General features: G+C 43.2%; 2 protein-coding genes and 1 long non-coding RNA gene across 3 annotated transcripts; 1 reads left to right on the forward strand and 2 right to left on the reverse strand.

Moving 5' to 3' along the window:
• Positions 1-1,800: 1,800 nt before the first annotated feature.
• On the forward strand, positions 1,801-6,425 carry LOC149918102 (uncharacterized). Its single transcript, XR_016466377.1, has 3 exons — positions 1,801-2,450; positions 3,937-4,076; positions 6,080-6,425. It is a non-coding gene; the product is annotated as an uncharacterized LOC149918102 (long non-coding RNA).
• A 5,100-nt stretch (positions 6,426-11,525) lies between these two features.
• On the reverse strand, positions 11,526-15,610 carry OSTC (oligosaccharyltransferase complex non-catalytic subunit). Its single transcript, XM_031607464.2, has 4 exons — positions 15,388-15,610; positions 15,120-15,213; positions 13,360-13,557; positions 11,526-12,119 (listed from the first exon to the last, which is right to left on the reverse strand). Exons 1-4 carry the CDS (start codon positions 15,524-15,526, stop codon positions 12,101-12,103), a joined length of 450 nt encoding a protein of 149 aa, XP_031463324.1. The 5' UTR covers positions 15,527-15,610; the 3' UTR covers positions 11,526-12,100.
• A 1,729-nt stretch (positions 15,611-17,339) lies between these two features.
• RPL34 (ribosomal protein L34) lies at positions 17,340-20,271 on the reverse strand. Its single transcript, XM_031607465.2, has 4 exons — positions 20,116-20,271; positions 19,926-20,025; positions 19,043-19,146; positions 17,340-17,467 (listed from the first exon to the last, which is right to left on the reverse strand). The coding sequence occupies exons 1-4, from the start codon at positions 20,178-20,180 to the stop codon at positions 17,383-17,385; spliced, it is 354 nt and encodes a 117-aa protein (XP_031463325.1). The 5' UTR covers positions 20,181-20,271; the 3' UTR covers positions 17,340-17,382.
• Between the last annotated feature and the right edge of the window lie 2,407 nt (positions 20,272-22,678).

Below are 22,678 nucleotides of genomic sequence, written 5' to 3' on the forward strand. Positions count from 1 at the left end.
AGGCAAAGCTGCTCCCGCACCCACGCTCCTCACCCCGAGGCTCTCAGCGCAAAGCAGCGCGTGCTGAGCGAGGAGAAGGCTTCCATCACAGCATCCCAGAGCGTAAGGAGACACTTCAGGAACATCATTTTCAAAGCAGTTGTTGCTCTTGCAGCTTGGAAAGCCAGTGGTATCCTGGGCTCCATCAAAAAAGGGGTGGCCAGCAGGGAGGGGAGGTGACTGTCCCTCTCTACTCTGCCCTCTCGAGGCCCCGTCTGAAGTACTGCCTCCAGGTCTGGGGCCCCCAGTACAAGAAAGACAGGGAGCTGTTGGAGAGGGTCCAGAGGAGGGCCACGAAGATGGTCAGAGGGCTGGAGCACCTCCCCTACAAAGACAGACTGAGGGAGCTGGGCTTGTTCAGCCTGGAGAAGGCTGCGGGGTGACCTCACTGCAGCCCCCCAGGATGTAAAGGGAGCCTACAAAGGGAAGGGAGTCAATTCTTTACAAGGGTAGATGTATGGGAAGTATTGAATCACGGTCTGAACCTCTGATTGATCACCTGACACAAACAATGAGTCAGCCATGGGAGCACAGGTGAAGGCAATTCACCTGTGTGACTGGAAGGGTGGAGCCTGGCTGCACCTCTCCTAGACCCCATTTAAGGCTGACTGCCACTGGGAAGGATTTTTTCTGGAGATCTCTCCTTTCAGGAGTTTTCCACTGTGAGCCTAGGATATGGGTGAGTATTTCTTTTATACTGTCTCTTTCTACCACAATAATCTTGTAAATAAACCTGTAAAATACCATCCTAACTACAATACTCTTTACAACTGTATGTTTGTTAATTGTAGAGTAGATAATGGCAAGACAAGAGGAAATGTTTTTAAGTTGAAAGAAAGAAGATTTCGGTTGGATGTTAGGGGGAAGGTCTTTATTATGAGAGTGGTGAGGTGCTGGTACAGGTTGTTCAGAGAGGTTGTGGATGCCCCGTCCCTGGAGGTGTTCAAGCCCAGATTGGATGATTGGATGGGGCCCTGGGCAGCTTGGTCTAGTATTGAATGTGGAAGCTGGTGGCCCTGCCTGTGGCAGGGGGGTTGGAGTTTGATGATCCTTGTAGTCTCTTCCAACCTGGGCCATTCTGTGAGAGGTCCTCCCTCAAACTGCCATAGTAGTTAAGAATTAAATTTAGTAGGCATTTTTCTGAGCGACAAGAAAACACATCAAGTGCAGTGTCAGCAGCCTCCTAAAACGTATCTGAGTAAGACTTTTCTGGCAGGGACCAGGAAGCTTCAGTTTCCCCATGTAGGCAAGTCTTCTTGAAAGTTCAGGTTGGAGGGCAAAGTATCCTCTGGAAAAAGTGTTCTCCCACCAGCCTGCTCTTCCATTCCTATCACACAGTGAGCTCTTCCAGCCTAGCAATGCCACCGGTGTGTTTGTGCAGACAATACAACAAAATCTAATGCAGGTTCACTCCTCCAAGCAATACCGCTGAACAAGCAAATACCATGCATTTTAAGTAATAGAAGTACACTCTATAATTAACAAGAAAATACAAGCCTGAAATGAGAATCCAGGGCTACCAGTGTCAGAGGTTACGTGGAGGCCAGTTAGCACTGGAGCTTCTTTACAGCTCATCCCCACTTCTGCTAGAGCAGGTGTGTTATGTGAGCTTGCAATGCGCTCCTTAGGACCAAAGCACTCAAGTACATTCACATCATAAACACACCTGTAACTCAGCTAGAAAGAAAGCTCTGAAGCTGGAATCTGTCTGTATTGTAAATTAATCCTTAATGAACAACAGGTTTTTCTAAGTCTGTGTGGCATTTCTTCTTTAAGGGATCTTTTTTCTCAACATAAGAAATCAAAGCATCATCAACAGGAACTGAACACCCTGCCTCCTCCCGCAGTTAAGTATTGAATCACTACATCTTTGTAATTTTTCCTTGTCGACATTTCTGATGGGACAGGAATCCAGGCAGTTGTCTAGCTGCCCAGAAAGGACAAGCACACGCAGTCTGCTGCGCTGCAGCTACTGTAACTTTATTGTCACGCAAACATTTGCCTTTCGCTGTGCAGAATTTGCCTCCATGTGTGGTGTCAGCAGAAAACACAATAAGAAAAAAAAAAAAAAGATGCTTTGTCTCCCAGATCATCCACCCCTGGTCTGGGCATTGCCACAGCAGTCTGCCTGACCAACGCCGTACAGTTAGGGAGAAAACTCCCTCTCATACTAAGTAACAGAACGTGACTGAGCACAGACTCTGGGAAAGGTTATCTTGGGACGCGTGGCAGCCCGAAAAACACGTTGCGTCAGCATGGGAAAAGATTGGGCTGGAGCGCAGGGTGTGTAGCAGCATGTTCCCGGGCAGAGAAAAGCACAGAAACATGGAGAAAGTCACCAGCCAAGGGTTTGAATGGAGGCCTTGGAAATGCAAAACAGGCTGCTCTAATGAGGACGCTGGCACTTCCCAGTAAGCAGAAAGAAAGGGAGAATGGGGAGGAAAAAAAAAAAAAAAAAGGGAAGGCTGAACATAGAAAACTGTGGAAGACTTTCAAAGCTGGCTTTAGAAAGTAGTCTGATCTGAAACCTCAAGCTGACCGAGATAAGCAGTAGAATCAATCGGGAATTTAGTGGTAGGGTTTCTCATGATAAAATTTAATTAACGCGGAATCTATTGTGCATGTAATTGAAATGCAGAGGAGTCCTTTACTTGGAAAAGGTGAAGCTGAGACAAAGGCTTCCTGCCCAAAGGAGCATTATGAACCATATCTGAGCAAAGCACAGCACGCAGCTACAAATTCATGGAAACACGAGGAGACAGAGGCACTATTGGTCAGACCTGAGAATCAGAGCCAGTTTACAGTCCTCCAATTTCAAAGGTCTTGCATTATCAGAGACAGTCTTAAAGGAGGGTGTGCTTAATCTTTTCTTATTCTAATATTCTGTTATTGCTGATATTTCAGCAGATGTTATGGACTAAGAGCAAAGTGCTAACAGAGCAGCTGAAAAAGGGACATAAAAACAGCTATCTTTGTGCTAGACATTAGCATGCTGGAAGGGCTCTTTTCCGCAGGTACTGCTGCACGTGTTCTTCTATTTTCATTTTACCTCCCTTTTACTGCTGAAGAGACACTTAGAAGATGTGTAATGAGCTGTCACGTAAATTTCTTTCCAAATGAAACAGGAGAACCTCACTATCTTAAAACACAATAGTGTGAAAACTCTATAGCTGAATTAAGTATAGTCACGGATTGCAGTGCTTCACAGGGACTGTACCAACATTTTCTCCACTGTGCTCTAGGGCAGATGTCAGGTTTTAGCATGAACTTCTCCTAAAGCTTGTCGTAGTCAACTCACCATACAACCATAGCACAGAAACCTTGGTGATGCCCACACAGCTTTCTCTGCCTCTGCTACGTTCTGACTTACAATTTTAACTTACAGAAATGATGACTGGTGGCCACGTGGATTTGCATTTGTCTTTACACTCTCTGTATTTTAACCACTTAAATAGCCAGTTCCTTTTAGCCATTTAATTCCTCACCCACCAGACATATAGTAGATGTGGGATCACAAGACTTCATTTTTAACCTAGGTAATGCTGTAATTTTGAGTAATTCACTCAACTTTGTACTACAGTTTTTTCAGCCTGTGCACTGACTGTGTGTGTATACACATGGATATATAGATTAATTAAGAAGTCAGTGTGTGACAGTAACTCTAAAGTCTTTGCATGGATAGTGCCATAGAAGTGCAAGTTGCTCCTGTCTGGCATGCTTTCAAGCCCTGAAGTTTCAATTGTAAAATGAATTTAAGTGAGAGAATTCTAAAGACGAGTTTTATCACACATTTATACTTCAGCAACAAGGAAAAGTGATTCCAATTCTACTCATCACTCATGTGCAAAGCAGTATGCACATCCACTACTGCACTTACAAAACCAGGCTTTTCTCCAGAGGGTGAATTGCATTGCAGAGACTGCCATCCCGTGGTGAACCGGAGGTTTAGCAGACAAATGAAACCGAAGACGGGGAAAACGGAAAAGATCTCAAGACTGCTAAGGATTAAGCTAATAAAGATGCTGGAACTACTAATGGTAAAAATAATTTACTTTACTTTAGAAATAATTCACGATGCTTAATATATTTGTTGTTCAAATGCCGCTGCACAAAGGAAATACTTTATACTGACCATCCACGTTAACAAAAGGAGGCTCTTCTGTTAAAACTGAATTTAAAAATTGCATTTAAAAGCTACTCTGAAACATATCGTTAGCATTCTAAGCCCAATTTGCCTCCTTGCAAGGATCTGTCTCCACTGACTTCAGTGTAGCATACCTTGGGTTTAACCAGGTGTTAGATGAGACAAGACAATAATTAAGGTCATTAAGGCTTTTTAATGCCTTCTAAAACTTTAGAGGAAGAGATCTTTTTAATATAGGTAAAATTATTCCTGCTCGGGTTATGGAACCAAACGATTTAATCGTTTGTTAATCATTTTGTTAAGTAGCACTGTGTGCCTTGTGTACCTTTAAAAAAAATTTGACAGCACATTCCGTTTCTGTTTTTATGAGCTTCCATATTTATTGCCTACTCTACTATGTGTATGAATCTTGGTATCTGTGACAGACTTTTCTTAGTTTATTCCACTGTATACCGACCATATGTTGTCTATGCTCATAAAACATTTGGTAATTGCATGTGCAGAAAAAAAAAAAAGGTTATTTGCTAAGAAACCAAAGAACTTTCAGGTTATCCCTGCAGAAGTGTTTTTAAATCCAGCCACAGGAAACAACTGCCTCCTTTTTTTGGAGTTGTGATGAAGCTTTGGCTGGATTCTCAGACTTATCTGGCACCTCCCTTCTACTGATTTAAACAAAAATTATGTACCTGAATTCCACGAGGATCTTGGCTTGACTGCTGTTGATGTCGATTTTGGATACAAGAGTGCCTTTGTTGGCTCCCTAACTTAGTACTTGAGGATGCAGAAGGATTTGTATTGTTTTCAGGATGAGTCATGCAAGCAGCAGCACAACAGATGGTGTGGGGTGTAGAACAATAAAGACAAATATACGAGACAGCTAAGAGAAAACTGGAGTAGTTAAAGGAACAATCGGAGGATGATCGAAGCTGAAAGGACAAGAGAAAGCAGGAGCTTGAGCTTTGTCATGGATAGCGGGGGCTAATGAAGTGTGGAGTCACTGCTGGGTGAAGTAGCTCAGACAGCGGTCAGCAGGGAAAACTGAAGGACCTGTAGTCAGAGAGGAAGGAATAGAGGTAACGAAGCCAAGAGTAGCACACAGCTGATGGATAGCCAAGTGATGGATTTGAGCGTGATAAAAGAGAAAGTACTAGATGAGGAGGAACGAGGAAATGGAATTGCTGAGAAGACTGATAAATTATATCCTTTAAGGAAAGTAATAGCACCGGAGTTAGAGCAATCAAAAACAGCAATGGTGTCCCGAAAGTTGGAAGTCTAGAATGACAGCAGAGAAAAGAAAAACAAGAGATGGCAGCTGCTGAAAAACAGTATAAATCCCCAGGGGAAAAAAAAAAAGAAAAAAAGAAAAAAAGCCTAAGGCCAGCAAAAGGAGACAAAACAGTAGTTCTGAGCTGGTGTACTGGCTAATGGTAGCAGAGACAGGATACACCGGGGTAAAACATGGAAGAAGTTAAATTTCACAGATCAATGAAGCAAAGTTCTTTAAAAGTAACAATCTGGAGAATCCAGAGTAAAATTTACAAGTTCATTAGTGTTTTACTGCTGCTCCAGAGCAAACAGATGCACAGAGAAAACTGCATCAGCAAAATACTTCCTAGAAATATCGCAACCTCCCTCCACCCATTGATTGTTCTGTTCCAGCACGGCAGCTTTTCTGACAGCCGCTTCATTCTAACAGCGGCATAATTTAGGGACAGACGAACATGGAAATCAACTAGGAAATGAAAAGGCCTTACAAAAAATAAGAAATCTATATCTTTTCATTCTCCTTGCACCAACAACTAACCCATTTTCTGCTTTGGAGTAAAAGTTAATGAAAATGCTTTCTGCTTCCATGTGCAAGTCAGAGAACTACTTTTATTTTTTTTTTCCCTCCAGATTGAAATGAGACCAACAGGATTCTGTTTTATGAATAAACTGCAGGAATATACCTAAAGGACAGATTTAGTCATCGTATGGGAACTGTTAAATCGCTGCCTGAACCACTGATTAATCACCTGAGACAAGCAGGTGAAGCACAGGTGAAGGCAATTCACCTGTGTGACTGGAAGGGGTGGAGCCTGCCTGCACCTCTCCTAGACCCCATTTAAGGGCTGACTGCCAGGGGGAAGGCTCTCTTTCTGGACATCTCTCCCTTTGGAGTTTTTCTGCAAACCTAGGACACAGGTGAGCATTTTCATTTATTTTCAATTAACCCCTTCCACTGTGATAATCCTTCTCGTTTTACAATCTGTAAGAAAGCAGCCTAGCCATGCCGCTCTGCTAATTGTGTATTTGTTGGTGTACAGTCATTTACAAAGATCTTTTGTAACTGATTTTAAAGATAGAGAGTGGCAGTGTTTGGAAGGTCAGAAGTTTCCTTCTCACCTCTGAAATAATGAAAATGCGCAGCTGGTGGAAGACACTTCAAGAAAATCTTTCACACCAATGCTGTATTAGACTTATCAGCAAATTTTGACAGGCACTTGAACAGCCTTGCTCTTAAAGCTCCAAACAGTGAAATACCGTCACCACTGTAGACAATCCAGTCAGGTAGTCAACTATTTTATCCCTAGAATATGCTACCAGGAGTAACCCAATTCCTTCTTGCTGCTATTTACACTCTATCTACTACTGACACACAGGACAAATTGTCTTTTCCCCTTCACACTTAATTTTATGCCTCATATACTTTGTTATCAAAACTTCTGCATGCATCTCAGTATGATAATGTATGGCTGAACAAAAAGCAAATGCTCCTATGGTCCAGGATGACTTACTCAAATTTTTTGCCAGCTATATTGCTTATTTAGCTTTACTATTTCATAGGATTATATAATTGCTCAGGTTGGAAAAGACCTTGAAGACCATCGAGTCCAACTGCAATCTAACCTACTTTGCACTTGGAACAGGAGTGAATAAGCCAGTTTATTCATTTTAGGGCACTGTCTGATTTGTCAAGATCACTACGCTACATCCTTATTCTGACCTTCAGCAGTCTCTTCAATTTTATGATGTATGCTCATGTAATAAGTAGTGCCCATTCTATCCAGGTCACTGGGTGTTGGATGAATCTAGCCAAGGGCCAGTCCTCAAAAAACCCCACTCTGATAAAAGGATATAAGCTAATCAGTAAACCATCTCTAAAAATGGTTTTCGAAGTACTTCTGCATCCAGCTTAAAGTTGTTTCAGATAGACCAGATTTCCATAACACGCAAGACAGCTTCAAAAGCTACAGCAGAAAAAAATATCTGCTTTTCTTCTGCCTAAAGGGCCCATACCTCTCATCCATGGCTTATTCTCAAAAAATTAGAGTTGGCTAATTACTTCCTTACCACTTCCTTCCGGTTGTTCAACATACAATCCTCACCTCCTAAAGCTTTATCTTAGACTGAAGTTGTTTCTGGGTTCATCATTCCATATCTCTCACACCCTCCAGCTGCATTTCAAGACAGATGAGGTACTGGAAGGTTGAATATGGAGAATATATTATCTAAAATCCAAGGGCTGTCAGAAAGTTAGAAGTTCCAAAATTGTTTCAGTCTGTTTACTAAGGAACACAAAGCATTTACCCTTGTAGTTTTACTCTAGAAAATCCCTGTTTGCTGCTGAGCACACACAGTTACCACCACCAATAAAGGTATCTGAGTTCCCACTTCAGCACTGAACTTCACAGTCAAAGCTGATACAAAAAAGGAAATTCCTGACGTGTCTTTTGCATTCGTAAGTCAGCAGATGATACCACATTGATTTGATTTACTTACAGCTAAACACTATTTCTTGCATTCCACAGGTAAAACAGCCTAACAGCTTTGGCATTTATAGAACCTACAGGGTAGTTATTTGATGTAAGTGAAACTTCACCTTGTACCCAAAAGACATTAGTAATTGAATTGATATCATTAAACAGCAGCTTAGCAAGTCACTTAATAGATTCAAGATATCAGAACGCAGCTCCTCACTCCCGTATCACCGGTTAAAACATGGTGTGAATCTGGGCATGCCTGCCTCCCATTATAGTGCCACAGCTGTTGTTCTAAAAAATAAGAAAAGCTTGTGGTCTTAGTTCAGTTCTTAGCTGATCCATGCCAAAGAAAAAGGACACCAGCATCATCAGTTCTCACCAGAGAAATCAAATCACCTAGAAACTCTCCTATCGGTCACTTCCCACCAACACCACCTTTTAAGATGCATTAATTGCATATTTTCCTGCCACTGAAATCCTAACTTCAATTCTCCAGTAATTAGCACAGCTGAAATGCCTCAAGGTCACTGTAAATTGTTCCAAGATTGTGTTCTTCTGAGGTTCTTCCAATCATTTCAATTCATTCATTTTCTGCAATTGTTTCAAACCTCTTTAGCCATGCTCTAGAAGAAAAATATTCTGAAGCAACCACAAAATTGAAAAGCAGGAACTAGAAATTCTAATGGTAAGTCAGAGCTAACACTGCAACTCTTCAAAGAAAACCAGCATTGAAGGCAAAACACAAGCATCGTTCTCACATAAATGTAATATCATTTATTTCACAGCCATTGCAAAGTTGCAAGGAAAAAAAAAAAGTTTCTTTTGTATACGGCACTTCCAAGCACATCAGAAAAATATCTTCCCCATAACCAAACTTACTCCCTCTGTTGGGAGCAGCAGCAGCAACTTATGACTGCTTCAGTTTCTAGTATCTAGTGCTTCTTAATTAATACCGTAAGAAAATATATTTATACATATAAAGTAGGTAACTAGAACAAGCTTCCAGCTTCAAAAGAAGCTGAGGCAGTTTCAGGCTTCTACAAAAGATTCCATTAAGCACAGCAGATTCAGAATCAAAATGCTGTAAATTCAAAATATTCCACTTCGTCTAAGAAAGATCTCCATTTTATTTCAGACATCAGTGTGGACTACTTAATACCAAAAAATAAGCTTACTTGTAAGAAGCATTATATGTTTTAATTAACAATTATACATTTTTTTCAAGTTCATATTCAGACTCATCAAAATGCCATAATTATCTTTACTAGCAAAGGTATTTATCAGCATTGCCTCAATATGGTTGAAACATCACACTCCTGCTGTAAGGACAGGAGGCAGCAGATGTAACTACTTAAAACCAGTTTCAGATCACCCAAGAAAGGTAACAATCACAATTAGGTAACAAAGAAGGAATTACTTACTCTTTTCTGAGGATCAGAGCTCACCCAACACTCCAAAGGAGGTGATCTCCCAGTAGAGATGCTTCCCTTGCGGCTACCAGCCCTCAAATGAGGTTAGGGAACTGTGGATGCAGGGGTTGCACAAGTGAATTGCTTCCACCTGTGCTCCCAGGGTTGGCTACACCCCTTCACAGGTGCTCAATCACTGGTTCAGACCATGACCTAACAGATTCCATACACCTGCCAAAAATTTCAGTGGTACAGACCTTCCAACATGCTACTGTTCCATAACTTGTAGAAATCCAGAAATTGTACTGGGGAAAAAAAAAGGAAACTAGAACATAACCAGAACATCTGGCTTTTTTTTTTTTTTTTTTACTTAAATCAATTTTTTTTGTTTAAATCAGTTAATTTTATTAAGAGTTCACTTATGTGTATGCTCACTTTCAAAAGCTACAAAAGTTATAAATACCACAACTATAGGGATGAGGCATCATTGCTCCAAGATTATACTGAAGCTTAGAAGAGCCACAGATTCAGTATTTTCTTCAGCAAGTCAGAAAATTAAGACCTCTAGACTTCAGTCTGACTCCTGTTACTTGGAAATAGGCCAAACAGCTGTTTTTAATCCAGGAAAGATGTGTTCCTGTATGCTGTGCTTTATCACAGTGTTTCAACTTTAATTTCTCACACCACAATCAAGTTCCGTTCATGCTAGTTGAGAGCACCAAACGCAGATGGCAATTATCACTAATTGCAGGTTTCTTTTTCTCTTTTTATTTTTTTTAAACTACACTAAACCCTACAGGCCACATGCTGTTACCTGTAAAGAACAGCGCAATTTACACAAAATACCAGGCTTTCTTTCTCTGATAATACAACTTCCACAGTGTACAGCAATGCCTTCCTTGCAGTTGATGTGAAAGTGCCCTACAGAAATTTTTCCATATGCGACCACGAAGCCCCCAGCCCATATCCCAAATAAACCAATCTTCAGCTACACGTACTGAAATGCTCCTATCTAGAACACACCTGGATCCTGGGTGGTCTATCTTACTTCTGCTCTGTGTTCTGTTTCCTCTACTTCTGCTTGAGCTTAGGACCTGAGCAGATCCAGGTTCAAAGCCTGTGATCAAAGAAACAAAGATTATTTAACCTTGTTTGTTGGAGACATTGCCTTTGTCTTATTTTTCGAAAACAATGCACTTACAAATCCAATTTGTTTCACGTTAGATCACTTAGGGTTCAATTATAACAAAATGCATTTCACAGACTAGGCATAGACATTCAACTACATAATTAAAATCACTGTTCAAGAGTGTGCTCATTTAGATTTGGCAGCAAACCCAGAGACTGAAATTGAACAGCAATGGGAAAAGTACCAAGCGAGAAGGAGATCAGAACTGTAGTCAGTGATATGTCTGTCTTGTTTGACTTCCCCCAAATGTATTATGTACTGCTATTGACTTAAGTAACATCAAATCTCTACCCTTGAAGGAAAGCATGTGTCACACCAAAATCTGAAACCACATGATAATCACATTCAAAGGAACAGAACTTTATAGTTCTTAACTCACTGAGCAGCTTCAGCTACCCTAAATCTTAATAAAACAAACCTAAGATGAACAAACATAGAAATCATATTGCATGCAAGAATGAGGGAATGGAAACATAATGTGTGTAAGAATGAGGGAATATGCTGAGGGTAAATAATTAACAACTAGCTCTGAAATTAGGTTAAGTATATGCACAGATATACATACAACTAAGGGAATAAAAAGATCTCAGTGACATTTACTATACAGATAAAAATAGTGCCTCAAACACACGTGGCTTGCAAAAAAAACATTTATGTCAGTTTAGAGGGATCCTTCCTACCCCCAAACACATTTTAATGAAGCATGGTGGTAACATTCAGTCTTTTAAATGAAGACAAAACAAGCTGGAGCCTCAACTCTCAAAGAGAAAAGCAGCAGCTACAAAAGTAAATTAATTTGATTAGTGATAATACCATTTACATACAGGACAAGTGCACAGAAAGTATGAGGTCTCATCCTTGATATTGATAAAAAAAAACAAACTACCCAACTATGAAAAATAAAGCAGAAATTATGCATTCATTGTACAGCAGAGCATATGAGGCCTGGATGCAGAATATGTGACGCATACTCAAGAAAAAGTTTCAGAAAATAGATCAAATTCAAATAACTTCATAGAAAATAAGTTTATTTGGCTTCTCTCATAAACTTTTTTACAAGCAAAAACACATTCATACAGTTTGCCTCTCCCAGTGAAAGTCTGGAATCGCTCATACGAAGCCATTAATAATAAGGCAAAAGGTGCCTTAGAAATCATTTCAGACACGTTGCATTTGGACTGTAAAGTACCCAAAGTTATTTATTTTCAGATTTTAACGTTTCTTGTCCGATTCACACAATTCTCCCACGCAGGGAAAAAGGGACAGACCTTGCAACAAAAAACTGTAAAACCAATGGGCAATACTCATTTCAAGGCAGAGCTCAAGACAGGTTCTCTGTTTCATTGGAAATTAAAAAACAAGAACAACACAACTAAGTAACTGCTGTTTTAAAATGACAAATCAGCCATTGGTAGATTAAGACTGGTTGCAGAGAGTACTCTCTCTTCAGATGCTTCTCGTGTTCAGGTCTGTTTCCTGTTGGTAGGACTATGGAATTTCTTTCTTGCTGCTGCTGTTTAAACACTTCAGGAAGAGGAGTAAATGCACCTCGGGCTTTCATACATCACAAGAGGTACTAACCCATCAAGTAGCCCCTACAGAACAAAATTAAGTTAGGAAAAAAGTTAGCAATCAAAGGCAGGACTTCCTCAAAAAGCAAGGAACTTACAAAATTAAAGCCAAAACCTCAACTTGCCAACACACTCTTGATATCAAGGCTATTTAATATAGTACATCCTGCGCAAGGTACACACCAGCCCACTTAACTACATGTTCCTTCCTCAATTCACTTATTGAACCCTGAAAATGGATCAGACGGCTCACTGCTCTCTGTCCAACTCCAGCAATTGCTTAGAATTTCTGGAACCCAGGTTACACCTTTGGAAAGCTGCGTTATTTGTACCTTTACACAAACTGCCAGCGTTAAGACATTCAGTATGTCTTGACATCCCCTGACACTGAACACAATTCTGGGCTCTTTTTCTCTTCTACTTCTCTGAAGCCTTATTTCTTTAAAGATTTTAAGAAAAACAACCATCACAACACATATGATCAATGAAACAAGAAAAATATACAGCAGGTTGTTATCCAGCAACCAAGGAACCCAACACATCTGCACTGTGATACACATTTTCTTAATACACACCAAGAATAAATAAATATTTAAGAAAGGAGCAGTAACTGGCATTATGAAGTCAGCACCTCACTGAGCTACTCCGGAAATTAATTACTGGTACCTCTAAACTCCTGGTTTCAGCTATTCTAAATAAAATAGAAAGCGTTAGAAATAGAGAAAACAGAAATTGGAATTCTTGCATTTGGTTAAAATATAGCCTGACAGCTTCAGATCTTTCCTACTTTTCAGTCTTTGAATATCAATGTATCAAAATGTCACGTATACTGCTTCAATGTTATGTGCAGTTTTGCAGAGAAAAAAAAACAAAAAACCTGCATCACCTTTATTTTAGGTTTGCCTTGGATACTTCTGAAAACCCATTATGCTGCAGTCAGTATTTTTAGTTACCACCTTTCACATACCTTGTCAACAGAAACAATTCAGTCTAACTGAAAATTAATTACAACTCGTACTCCCTGATCGTGTCATCTGACTTACTGGGATCTGTCACCTCTTTCTGAACCACAGCACAATCTTAGAGCAGCTGGGCCCAAAACTTTCCTGTTCAAGATAAGTTGCTCCAAAAAAACACTGAAAAAAAGCAATTTATAGCCAAGGTCCAGATGTTTAGAACACCTGGTTCTGTTTCCTGCTACCCTTACATTTATTACTGGCACCACAAAAGAGGAGAAAAGCAGAGAGCATAATAAGCTACTTACGGTAATTTCATCCTCATGAAAACTCTGGCCATGAAGAAGCTCAAAAGCACACTGACAAATCCAATGAAGAGCAGGAGAAACCTATTCAGCTTGGGGATATTTGGTGCATTGGAGCGATCCAAAATTATGAATCCTAAGCCACCCATTGTGAACAGGAAGCTAGATGCGAGCCCTTCCATAATATATTGTCCATTTACTCTACAGGAGAAGAAAACAGAGAGGGGAGATGGTAGGATGTTAGAAGTTAGAAAAAGTTTAGATTTAAAGTAACTATCTGTATTTCAGAATGCAGCTACTCAACTTATTAACTTTGCCAGATGACTTCCTAAGTAAATTCAGAAAATTTACATTACGCAACTACATTAAAACTGTTAAATGAAATTTATCTCCTCCACTAATAGCCTGCAAAGCAACCAGGCAAGAACATGATGGTTTCATGCACAGCAGCATATATTATTGGATACCATGCAAGCTCATCAGCTTACAGAAATATCTACTCCAAAAGTAGCACCAGGTTTCACAGATGACTCAAGGTACAGAGCTGGGGCCAACAAGCTCTCCGAGTCTTATTTCCACCATGATGTTTAGGCAGCTGTGCCCTAACTCTCAGCCTGGAACAAACCCCATTCTGAGTACTGTGCCAGTACGTGAAGCACACCTGCAGGTTCCAGCACAAAGCAAAAACGGCTCCTGCCTGCAGAGTGTTTTGCTATTTGCACACTAGGCATGCAACTGGATCTTCTGCATGCAACAATAACTAAGCCTTTTTCTATTACTGTAATCAGCAATACCAGCAACTTCATAGATGTGGCACAACTGAAACTGCTATGTACATACGCTAATACTGAAATGATAACAATCATTTATGCCACAGATCCTTAAAATCATCAATTCCATCTTCTTTCATGTCATTTCTGCTGAACTGTACTAAAGTGCTCTCAATTCCCTGCAGGAGCCCAACATGTGCACACCGCAACAATCTGGCCCAGTCTGAGTCATACACTGCATCCAGCTCAAATCAAAATTTATACACAGACTTACAGAATGGTTTTGGTATTTTTAAAAAGTAAATAAAAACACAAACTGCGGTTCCCCCCCACACACACTCGTAGAGAAAAAAAAAAAAATAACGTGTATAGATTTAGTATTTTTAGACCAGTTCCTGACTAAGCAATTTCTTGCTTATTGTCAGTAACAGGTGCAAACATCTATTCTGTATTTGTACGTTTACAGAATCACAGAATGGCCAGGATCAGAAGGGACCTCGAGGATCACAAACCTCCAACCCCCCCCACCACATGCAGGGCCGCCAACCTCCACATTTCATACTAGACCAGCCTGCCCAGGCCCCCATCCAACCTGGCCTTGAACACCTCCAGGGACGGAGCATCCATGTCATGCATTCTCACCCTCAGGCACAAGACTCTCAATTACATTAAAAGCTAAAAGGCCAGGCCATCACTTTGCACGAAGATTATATTTCCATGCATCTGCACCCAGTAAAAAAACAAATAGGTATGAAAAAATCAAAGTAGTACCAGATCAAAGTAGTACCAGACCCATTACCAAAATATACAGCCCTACAAGCTTTGGAAAGATCTAATTTTTCTAGTTTTTGCTGTATTTTAATGGCTTTTTAAAATTTTACATTTGCAAACCAAAGCCCAGACTTTGGACAGGCCCAGCCTTTGGGGGAGCTCAGAGCAAGCTGGCACAGCTCCTTCACGCATGTCTGTGTACGTGCGGGGCGCCGCTCCTACCTGTAGGCCAAGAAAGCCACCGGCCGCTGGTGCCCGTGTTCATCCGTCATCGAACCCACGCTGGGGGGCTCCACGATCACATCGTAGATAATTCCTGCGAGGAAACAAACAAACACGCGCGGCGTCAGCTTGGCGTCTCAAGCGAAGGGGGAGAACCACCGCAAGGCCGAGAGCCGGCAGCGCATCCCACGGCCCGCCGGGCGCCGCAGGACTGTTCGGCCACGCGGCTTCCATCGCCGCGGCCTCCCCTGGCGCGGCGCGGCGGTACCTCCGGTGATGAGGAAGTACGACACCACCACCAGCGCGTAGACCGTCATGGCCGAGGGCATGTGCACCCATCCCGGCCGCTTCAGCTTGATGTTGGGGCACTCGAGGACGGCGAAGGGCAGCCGGAACAGCGTCTCCATGGCGGCGGCTCGGTCGGAACGCCGGTCCCGCGCCGCCGGGCGCTTTGCTCACACGAAGGCGGAAACGGGAAGCCAGCCGGGTCCTGGCAGGGGCAAGCAGAGAAAGGAAAAGAGAAAAAAAAGATAAAACCGACAAAATCAGCCCAAAGCCACGCTGGAACGTAAGATATTCTCTGCGGACGCTTTAGATTTGCGAAAAACGTCCGGAAGCCGAGGCCGCTCCTCGGCGGGTAACGATCCGCCTTACCCACCTGCCAGGGCCCAGCAGCCCTGACGTGTCGCTGCCGGGTAGCCGGGAGGGAGCGCGGCGGAGCGCTGCACGCAGGACGGGCCGCGAGGGGGCAGCAGAGCTCCGCGCCCGCAGCGCCCGCAGCGTGAGCGGGGCCGAGCGCTCGGCGGCCGTGGGAGTGAGGAGAGCGGCATGAGCAGCTTCAGCTGAGCGAACGGAACGGCGCCCCTCGCCCCGCTAGGAGCCGTCCATCCCCGCTGCTGGGAAGAATCCCGCCTGGTAGTTAACAAAGGCTTCTGACTGTTAAATAAGTAGATGTTTATGGCATTTTTTAATTCTTCCTCCCTCCAGCATTCCATCTTTCCCAGAGCCCCACGCCTGCCCTACTTAAACCACAGCACCGAAGTTTCTACTAGCGCAGGAAGGCAACAACTAATACAATTTTAACCGTGTAAACTAACTATAGTAACAGCACCTAAAAACGTCAGCACGTTTAATGTTAGCTCTTAAAAGCAGCCTCTAACGAGCTGCAGCCTTCAGAAGGAATTTCAGCACGACCTGATGAGACACAAAGGCCTCATACAACCAGGTGACTTACTGCAACATTGAGCTGCTCTGAGAACATGACTGTAATGAGAAGAAATGAATCTCTGGGGTACAGCAGGCTCTGCCCTGTGCAGCGTTGGTGCATGCAGGATCATGGCCTCCATCACTCAGAGGCAGTGCCGACCATGTGTTGTGGGCTTGCATGCAGCTGATCCCAACATCCCAAGCTCTTCTCGTCACCTTGTTTTCCTGATATGTCTCTTAGCTGAGGAGCAGACTACACAGCTAGGCACTGCATGAACAGCCAGCACAGAGCAAGCAGGAATAAATTCCTTCTGCACGCTTCTCAGAACCACAGCCTGAATGGACCCAAGTGATGGCAGAAACATCTTCAAATGCCGTCTGTCTGGGACCAAGGTCTGCATTCAAACATTTCACCTCCTTTCTTGCTGCTACGCTAAAACCCAATTCTAGGAGCTGTTAGAGGTCTGTTCACCTGGAGCTCTGCTTGGATGGTGCCTGCAGCTGCAGATCCAGGAAGCACCCAACAAGTGACCTGAGCAAAACAAGTGGAGCTTTCCTCCAAATCCAGATGTAGCTGCATCCAATGGTCTAGCAGACATAGCACTAACTTCAAGTCAGACAATCCCCCTCTACCCTCAGATGCAAATAGCAGTAAACTGCAGAACATACTACAAAAACAAACAAAAAACTACCTTTGGCTTACTCTAGCTCTGTTCCTCTTCATCTAACACTGTCTTCTAGTCTTTAGCCAGCTGTCTGCTTTTCTGTTTTAGATGTCTTCCAGCCATTTCTCGTACTGCTGCTGCCATGAAAAAAAGGGTTGTTCGGTTACTCCGGTCTGCCTCAGGATTGTGAGACAAAGCTGGGAGCCCTGTTCAGGCAGGCCTGCTTCGCCCCCATGACTGTACACAGTATCCTAACTTCTCTTGTTGGATCAAAATCCATTTTTGCCTTTACCAAGCTGTGCGCAGCTCTTACCAGCTTTCATCAGCATGCAGAAAGAAAAGACACCAGGAAAGTGGAACTTTCATTTATTGGGCAGAAAATACAAACAGATTTACTTTGACTTCTGGCTCTGTGCTTGTGCCTTCAACACCTTCACAACGATCTTCTGCTCCTCAATAAGGAAAGCTCTCTTGATCCTGGAAAGGAAGCACAACACCATCAGGACATGCATCTAATCAACTGAGAACACAAAAGAAGAAAGCTGTAATTAGTTTTGCTGACTCCAATGCTCAACATTCTACATGTGGTGTTAACTCCATATTACTTTAAAAGAAGCTGTCAGCGTTCTTGCCAGCACCAAACGATAGGAGCAAGGGCAGTGGCAGCATACAAATGTAGAGGTCTGGGTAAAAAGCCCTTGTTTGTTTGCAAATGTAGGGTTAGTGCCTTGTAGGCAGATAAGGCAATGCTTGATGGCTTCACTAACTGAAAAAGAAAAAAAAAAAGCTGAAATTCTCAACAGCAAATTAATTTAACAGTTCTTATAACAGGTGAGACCAGCTGGTCAGTTCCCTCCCTCAGAACTACAGGAAAATTGACATGAGTCCAGTCAGCAAAACAATAGCAGCTGCTCTGCGAGGATTCGAGCTTCTTCATCCCTAAACAAACACTGGCAGGTCAAGTCATGCCTGAACACAATTATTTCTGGAAGGCATACAGGTCCACCACACAGACAGATCTATGTGGTAGTCCTCACACATCAACAGTCTATTTGATGAGTTTGAGTTAAAAGCAAAAACAGCCTACCAACCAGGCTTCAACAGACAAAGGACAAAGAGCTGCCAGTTGCAGGGAAGGAGGTATACTTTTAGGCAAAGACAGACAGGCACTCATCTGTTAAAAGCAAACTATCAATTTCATGGTGTGTGGGAAACACTCAAAAAACTGGCACTTAACACTGAAAAGTTATGCTAAAGATCTGCAGCTGTAACGACCTGTCTTCAGCACCACCTAATGTGATTTAGCTTAGAACTCACAGAAGAGAAAAAAGAGGCTGGCAACATTTGCACTACAGATGAAAAACTGGCATTACGCTGCTGGCTCCAGAGATCTGCTTTGATTACTATTCACAGGGATGACATATTCTTTGTAATACACAGTATTCCATAACTTTATCACGGAAGTATACAGACATATGGCTGTTACACAATAAAACTTCATTAAGGGATGCCTAGCAAAAGTCATCTTAAAGCTTAACTACATTAAGTTGCAGAAGATGCTGACAATTACATCAGTCAGCATGATCTTCCACTATGATCTCTGCATAAGACAAAGCAGAAGAACACAGGACAAGCACAGAAATCACAGAATCATAGAATGGCCTGGGTTGAAAAGGACCACAATGATCATCTAGTTCCAACCCCCTGCCATGTGCAGGGTGGCCAACCACCAGACCAGGCTGCCCAGAGCCACATCCAGCCTGGCCTTGAATGCCTCCAGGGATGGGGCATCCACAACCTCCTTGGGCAACCTGGTCCAGTGTGTCACCATCCTCTGTGTGGAAAAACTTCCTCCTAATATCTAACCTAAACCTCCCCTGTCTCAGTTGAAAACCATTCCCCCTTGTTCTATCATCATCCACCCTCACAAACAGCTGTTCCCTCTCCTTTTTATTCACACTCCCTTGTTTGGCCTACACTACGAAGATGCAGTAAGATTCAAAACTCACATTAAGTGACCTCAAGAATAAAGTTAGTTTGCTGTAGGCTCACCTGTCACGGACACACTTAGCACACATGGAACCACCATAAGCTCTGCTGACATGTTTCTTTGTCTTTGACAGCCTCTTAAGAACTTTGGGACGCACAGCACGCACCTACAAAAAGCAAAAATTGGAAGGATATAATAATAAGAGAGTGCTGCCTGATTTTTGGGTAGCAGCTGTATTATGGAAATAGATTTGGATAGTTTGACTTCAAAAAGCCACAACAGCATCTAAAGCTGATTACTGAACAGGCAGGAAAAGTGAAGCCACATGTTGTATCCATGCTGCCTGCAGCATTCCAAAGCTGATTTTTTCATTCTACAGCTTTTGAAATACATTCATTCTTTTTTAAATTGCTTATTAAAAACGATAATCTTCATAACGGTAGAAGCTGATTGAAAATAAGACATTACTCAAGTATTCTGATCTGCCATTAAAAGGAACAGCATCAAATGAGGAATAAATTTGGGAATAAAATAGCACATTAAAATACAAAAGTCAGTCCTTTTTTCTTAAAAATCATAGTCAAATGAGGCTTGTTTTTTGAAAATCTACCTAGCAGATCAAATTCTAAGTTTTAGCCCCGCTACAGATTCATCTAGATCTAACTTGAAACAACTGCAGCCAATTAAAAGTTAATTCACACAAGTTCAGATAATAGCAATGAGAATGACAACCATTAAGAAAGCACTCGTTCCTTAAGCTTCCAAACTCTGTTTTACCAGATCCACCTTACAATATTCAAATGGGAAAATTTAAAACAAAAGGCTGTTCTTGAATTCACGATGAAAAAGACATGAAACAAGAAAAGGATTTTAACATTTAAAAAAAAGAAAAAGAAAGGAAAGAAATAGCTGTCAAACTCTCATGCCAGCAACCCTAAGACTTACACCACGAAGTCGTCCTGGGCACACCCCACATGCTGACTTCGGTGCCTTCCCTACTTTCTTAGTGTAGAGGTAAACAATCCTGTTTCCAGGTGTTCGGGACCTAAACGGCAGCAAAAAAGTCAATGCAACAATCCAACTGTAAGCTTAATCTTCATCACCAAGAGTTTTCTAGCAACTATGGCTTACTTACAGCCTGGTTTTGTTGGAAGCTGTGTTGTAGGATAACCTACGGCGGTAGGTCAGGCGCTGAACCATTTTTCACACCTGAACTAGGCAAAAACAAAGCAGCAATGGCTTACGAGCTCGATCTCCAGATAGCAGTTCACGAACCACAGCATCATCTGCACCGAACCGCCGAGCCCGAAAGCTGCGCCGAAGCGAACACCGCGCTCCCTTTCCCCCCGGTTCAGTGACAACTGCTGCAGCAGTGCCACTCCCGACCCAGCCCGGTGCCCGCTCCTGGCCCAGCCCGCCGCGGCGCTGGCAGCACACGAGGACACGCCGCCACCCGACGAGAGGACGGCGCCCCGACGGCGGCTGCCGACCCCACAGCAGCACCCCGGCCGCTAGGCCGCTGAGGCCTGGGCCGGCTCTCTTTCTCCGCCCGCCCGAGCGCGGCCGGCGCCGCCCCAGCCCCTCGCCACTGCCACCCGCGTAGCCCTCGGAGCCGCCCTCGGAGCTCGCCGGGCAACGGATGGTGGCGGATGGACGCCGATAGGCGCCGGCGGCCCGCAGTAGCTCGCCGCCATACCTAGCGCCGCCGGATCCGGAAGAGGAAGCGGAAGCGCCCGCGTCGAGATTGAAATAGTGGCGCGCCGGAACCCGGAAGGAATAGCGGCGCGTCAGGCCGGGCGCCGCCATGCCGTACGGCGGCGGAGCTGCAAGGGCGCCGCCATGTTGTAAGATTACGGGGCGGGTAATGTGGGAGGGGCTGGGTACGGCCCAAACAGCCGCAGAGCGACGGCCTCGCTGTTGGTACGCCCGCTGTACCCACTATAAGCCACTTGCCTCTTCCCTCTTTTTCTTTGAGGTGCTGCAAGGACACACAGCTTTTGGCAGCGGGGTGGCCCCAAAGGTCACGCACCTGAAGTGCACGCAGCTGTGCCACTGGAGCCAGAGAAACATCCTGCCCGTGAAACGTGCAGGGCTGGACGCCTCCGTTTGCTGCCTCAGCTTTGCCTTCGCAGAGCAGCACACGCTCAGAAGCCTTTGATGTGTGCTGCTGCCCTTCTTGATGGATTCGTAGCTCGCAGTTCACCGTGCCACATCCTCCCTGTTTTCAACCTGTGATTATTTTTTTTCTGGGGGGGGGGGTAATTATTGACTCTTTTAAAGTGCAAATCATGGACACCAGAACTTTTCTAATTCACAGAGGAAGAGAAAATACGTACAAACTAGATTTTAGGGTACACTTAAAATTGGAGCATATTTCAGACAACAAGTACATTTCAGAGCAATTAGAGTCTTTAACATGAACTTTCTAAGCCTTGAACCCTGAGGGGAATAAGAAAGCCCATTAAATCACATTAAATAATCATGCCGATATATAAAAGTGTAACAGAATCCAATTGTTAAAAGAACAACACTATTAAGTGATGATGGAACAGTTTAGTTGAGCTGCTGCAAGTGCAACAGGTTACTGCTTTGTTATTGAACAACAGTATTGGTATTCTTGGAGCTCACTCAACTGGCTCTGAACTCGACCGATGTGAATTTAGAAGCTGGCACATAAATGCCAGCAGCTCACTGCCAGTGATGCTCTGCCCTACTTTTCCAATTGTTCTCAGTTTCTTTCAAGAGGAAAAGGGCTGTCAGGAAAGTCAGTTGTGAGAGCATCTAGAAATCTTAGTTTTATGACAACTGGTTTAGTGCAATCTAGCATGGGGATAATATTTGAAGCAGGAGCTCGGGGCTCTCCCATATTCCCCACTACTGCTGCTTCTTCATAGGACCAAACCACCTCTTTGGGGAGCAGGTTTTTCCATCTCCTTACATTGACTTCTCCTGCATTTTCTTATTTCCCTGAATACAAGGAAGAGGATGGAATAGCAAATGCACAGCCCACCATCTTGGAAATGGACCAGTGGCAGTTATAAAAAGCATTTTTTCCCTGCTGGGAAAGTGGAAGCAATGGGCCTGCAGATGCAGCCTTTTTCCTTAAGAAAGCATGAGGTTTCCAGGGTATATTTACTTATTGTCAGTGTGAAACCAGAAAACTCTTTTCTGACAAAGATGACTGGAAAGACAACCATCTCTGGTGGCAGATTAGCAATGCATAGCATTTGCACGGGCCAGCCAGTTGTCACCATGTTCCATTTAACGTACCAGAAAGATTGCTTTGTTCATAGTTTAAGACCATTTCTTGCTACACTAACCATCTTTGCTTTCTTTTTCACACAGTTCTCTCCTTACTTTCCTTTCCTCTGAAAATCCCTGTCTATGTACATAACTATTCACATCCTCACGTGGAAAAGTCCATTTCAGTAAAAGCAAAGTGCCAACATGGGTAAGGCTTTATGAGCCTGTCTGGACCTCTGAAAATCCCCATTCTTTACTTTCGTGACCCTCGTGCCTCCCTTCCATGGATCTCCCAAGCCCTACTAGGACTCCACTGTTCCACCAGCCTCTTCCCATCGATCCCTATGATTCAGCAGCCTTTTTAGTCACAGGGGTTCTCCTGCATCATAAGCTTCAATTTAAAGAGGAGTGATTGTTGTCACCTTTATTTGCCTCTGTCCTGTCGATGTCCAGTC

Source organism: Phasianus colchicus, chromosome 4 (genome assembly GCF_987193195.1).
Source record: "Phasianus colchicus chromosome 4, bPhaCol1.hap1.1, whole genome shotgun sequence".
Taxonomy (NCBI): Eukaryota; Metazoa; Chordata; class Aves; order Galliformes; family Phasianidae; genus Phasianus; species Phasianus colchicus.

Coding starts and splice junctions, on each gene's coding strand:
- RPL34 (XM_031607465.2), bottom strand. CDS start 20,180: ATGGTTCAGCGCCTGACCTACCGCCGTAGGTTATCCTACAACACAGCT. Junction 20,026..20,115: donor GCTTCCAACAAAACCAGGCT/GTAAGTAAGCCA, acceptor GCTGCCGTTTAG/GTCCCGAACACCTGGAAACA. Junction 17,468..19,042: donor GCTAAGTGTGTCCGTGACAG/GTGAGCCTACAG, acceptor CTTCCTTTCCAG/GATCAAGAGAGCTTTCCTTA.
- OSTC (XM_031607464.2), bottom strand. CDS start 15,526: ATGGAGACGCTGTTCCGGCTGCCCTTCGCCGTCCTCGAGTGCCCCAAC. Junction 15,214..15,387: donor GTACTTCCTCATCACCGGAG/GTACCGCCGCGC, acceptor GTTTCCTCGCAG/GAATTATCTACGATGTGATC. Junction 13,558..15,119: donor GTGGCTTTCTTGGCCTACAG/GTAGGAGCGGCG, acceptor CTTCTCCTGTAG/AGTAAATGGACAATATATTA.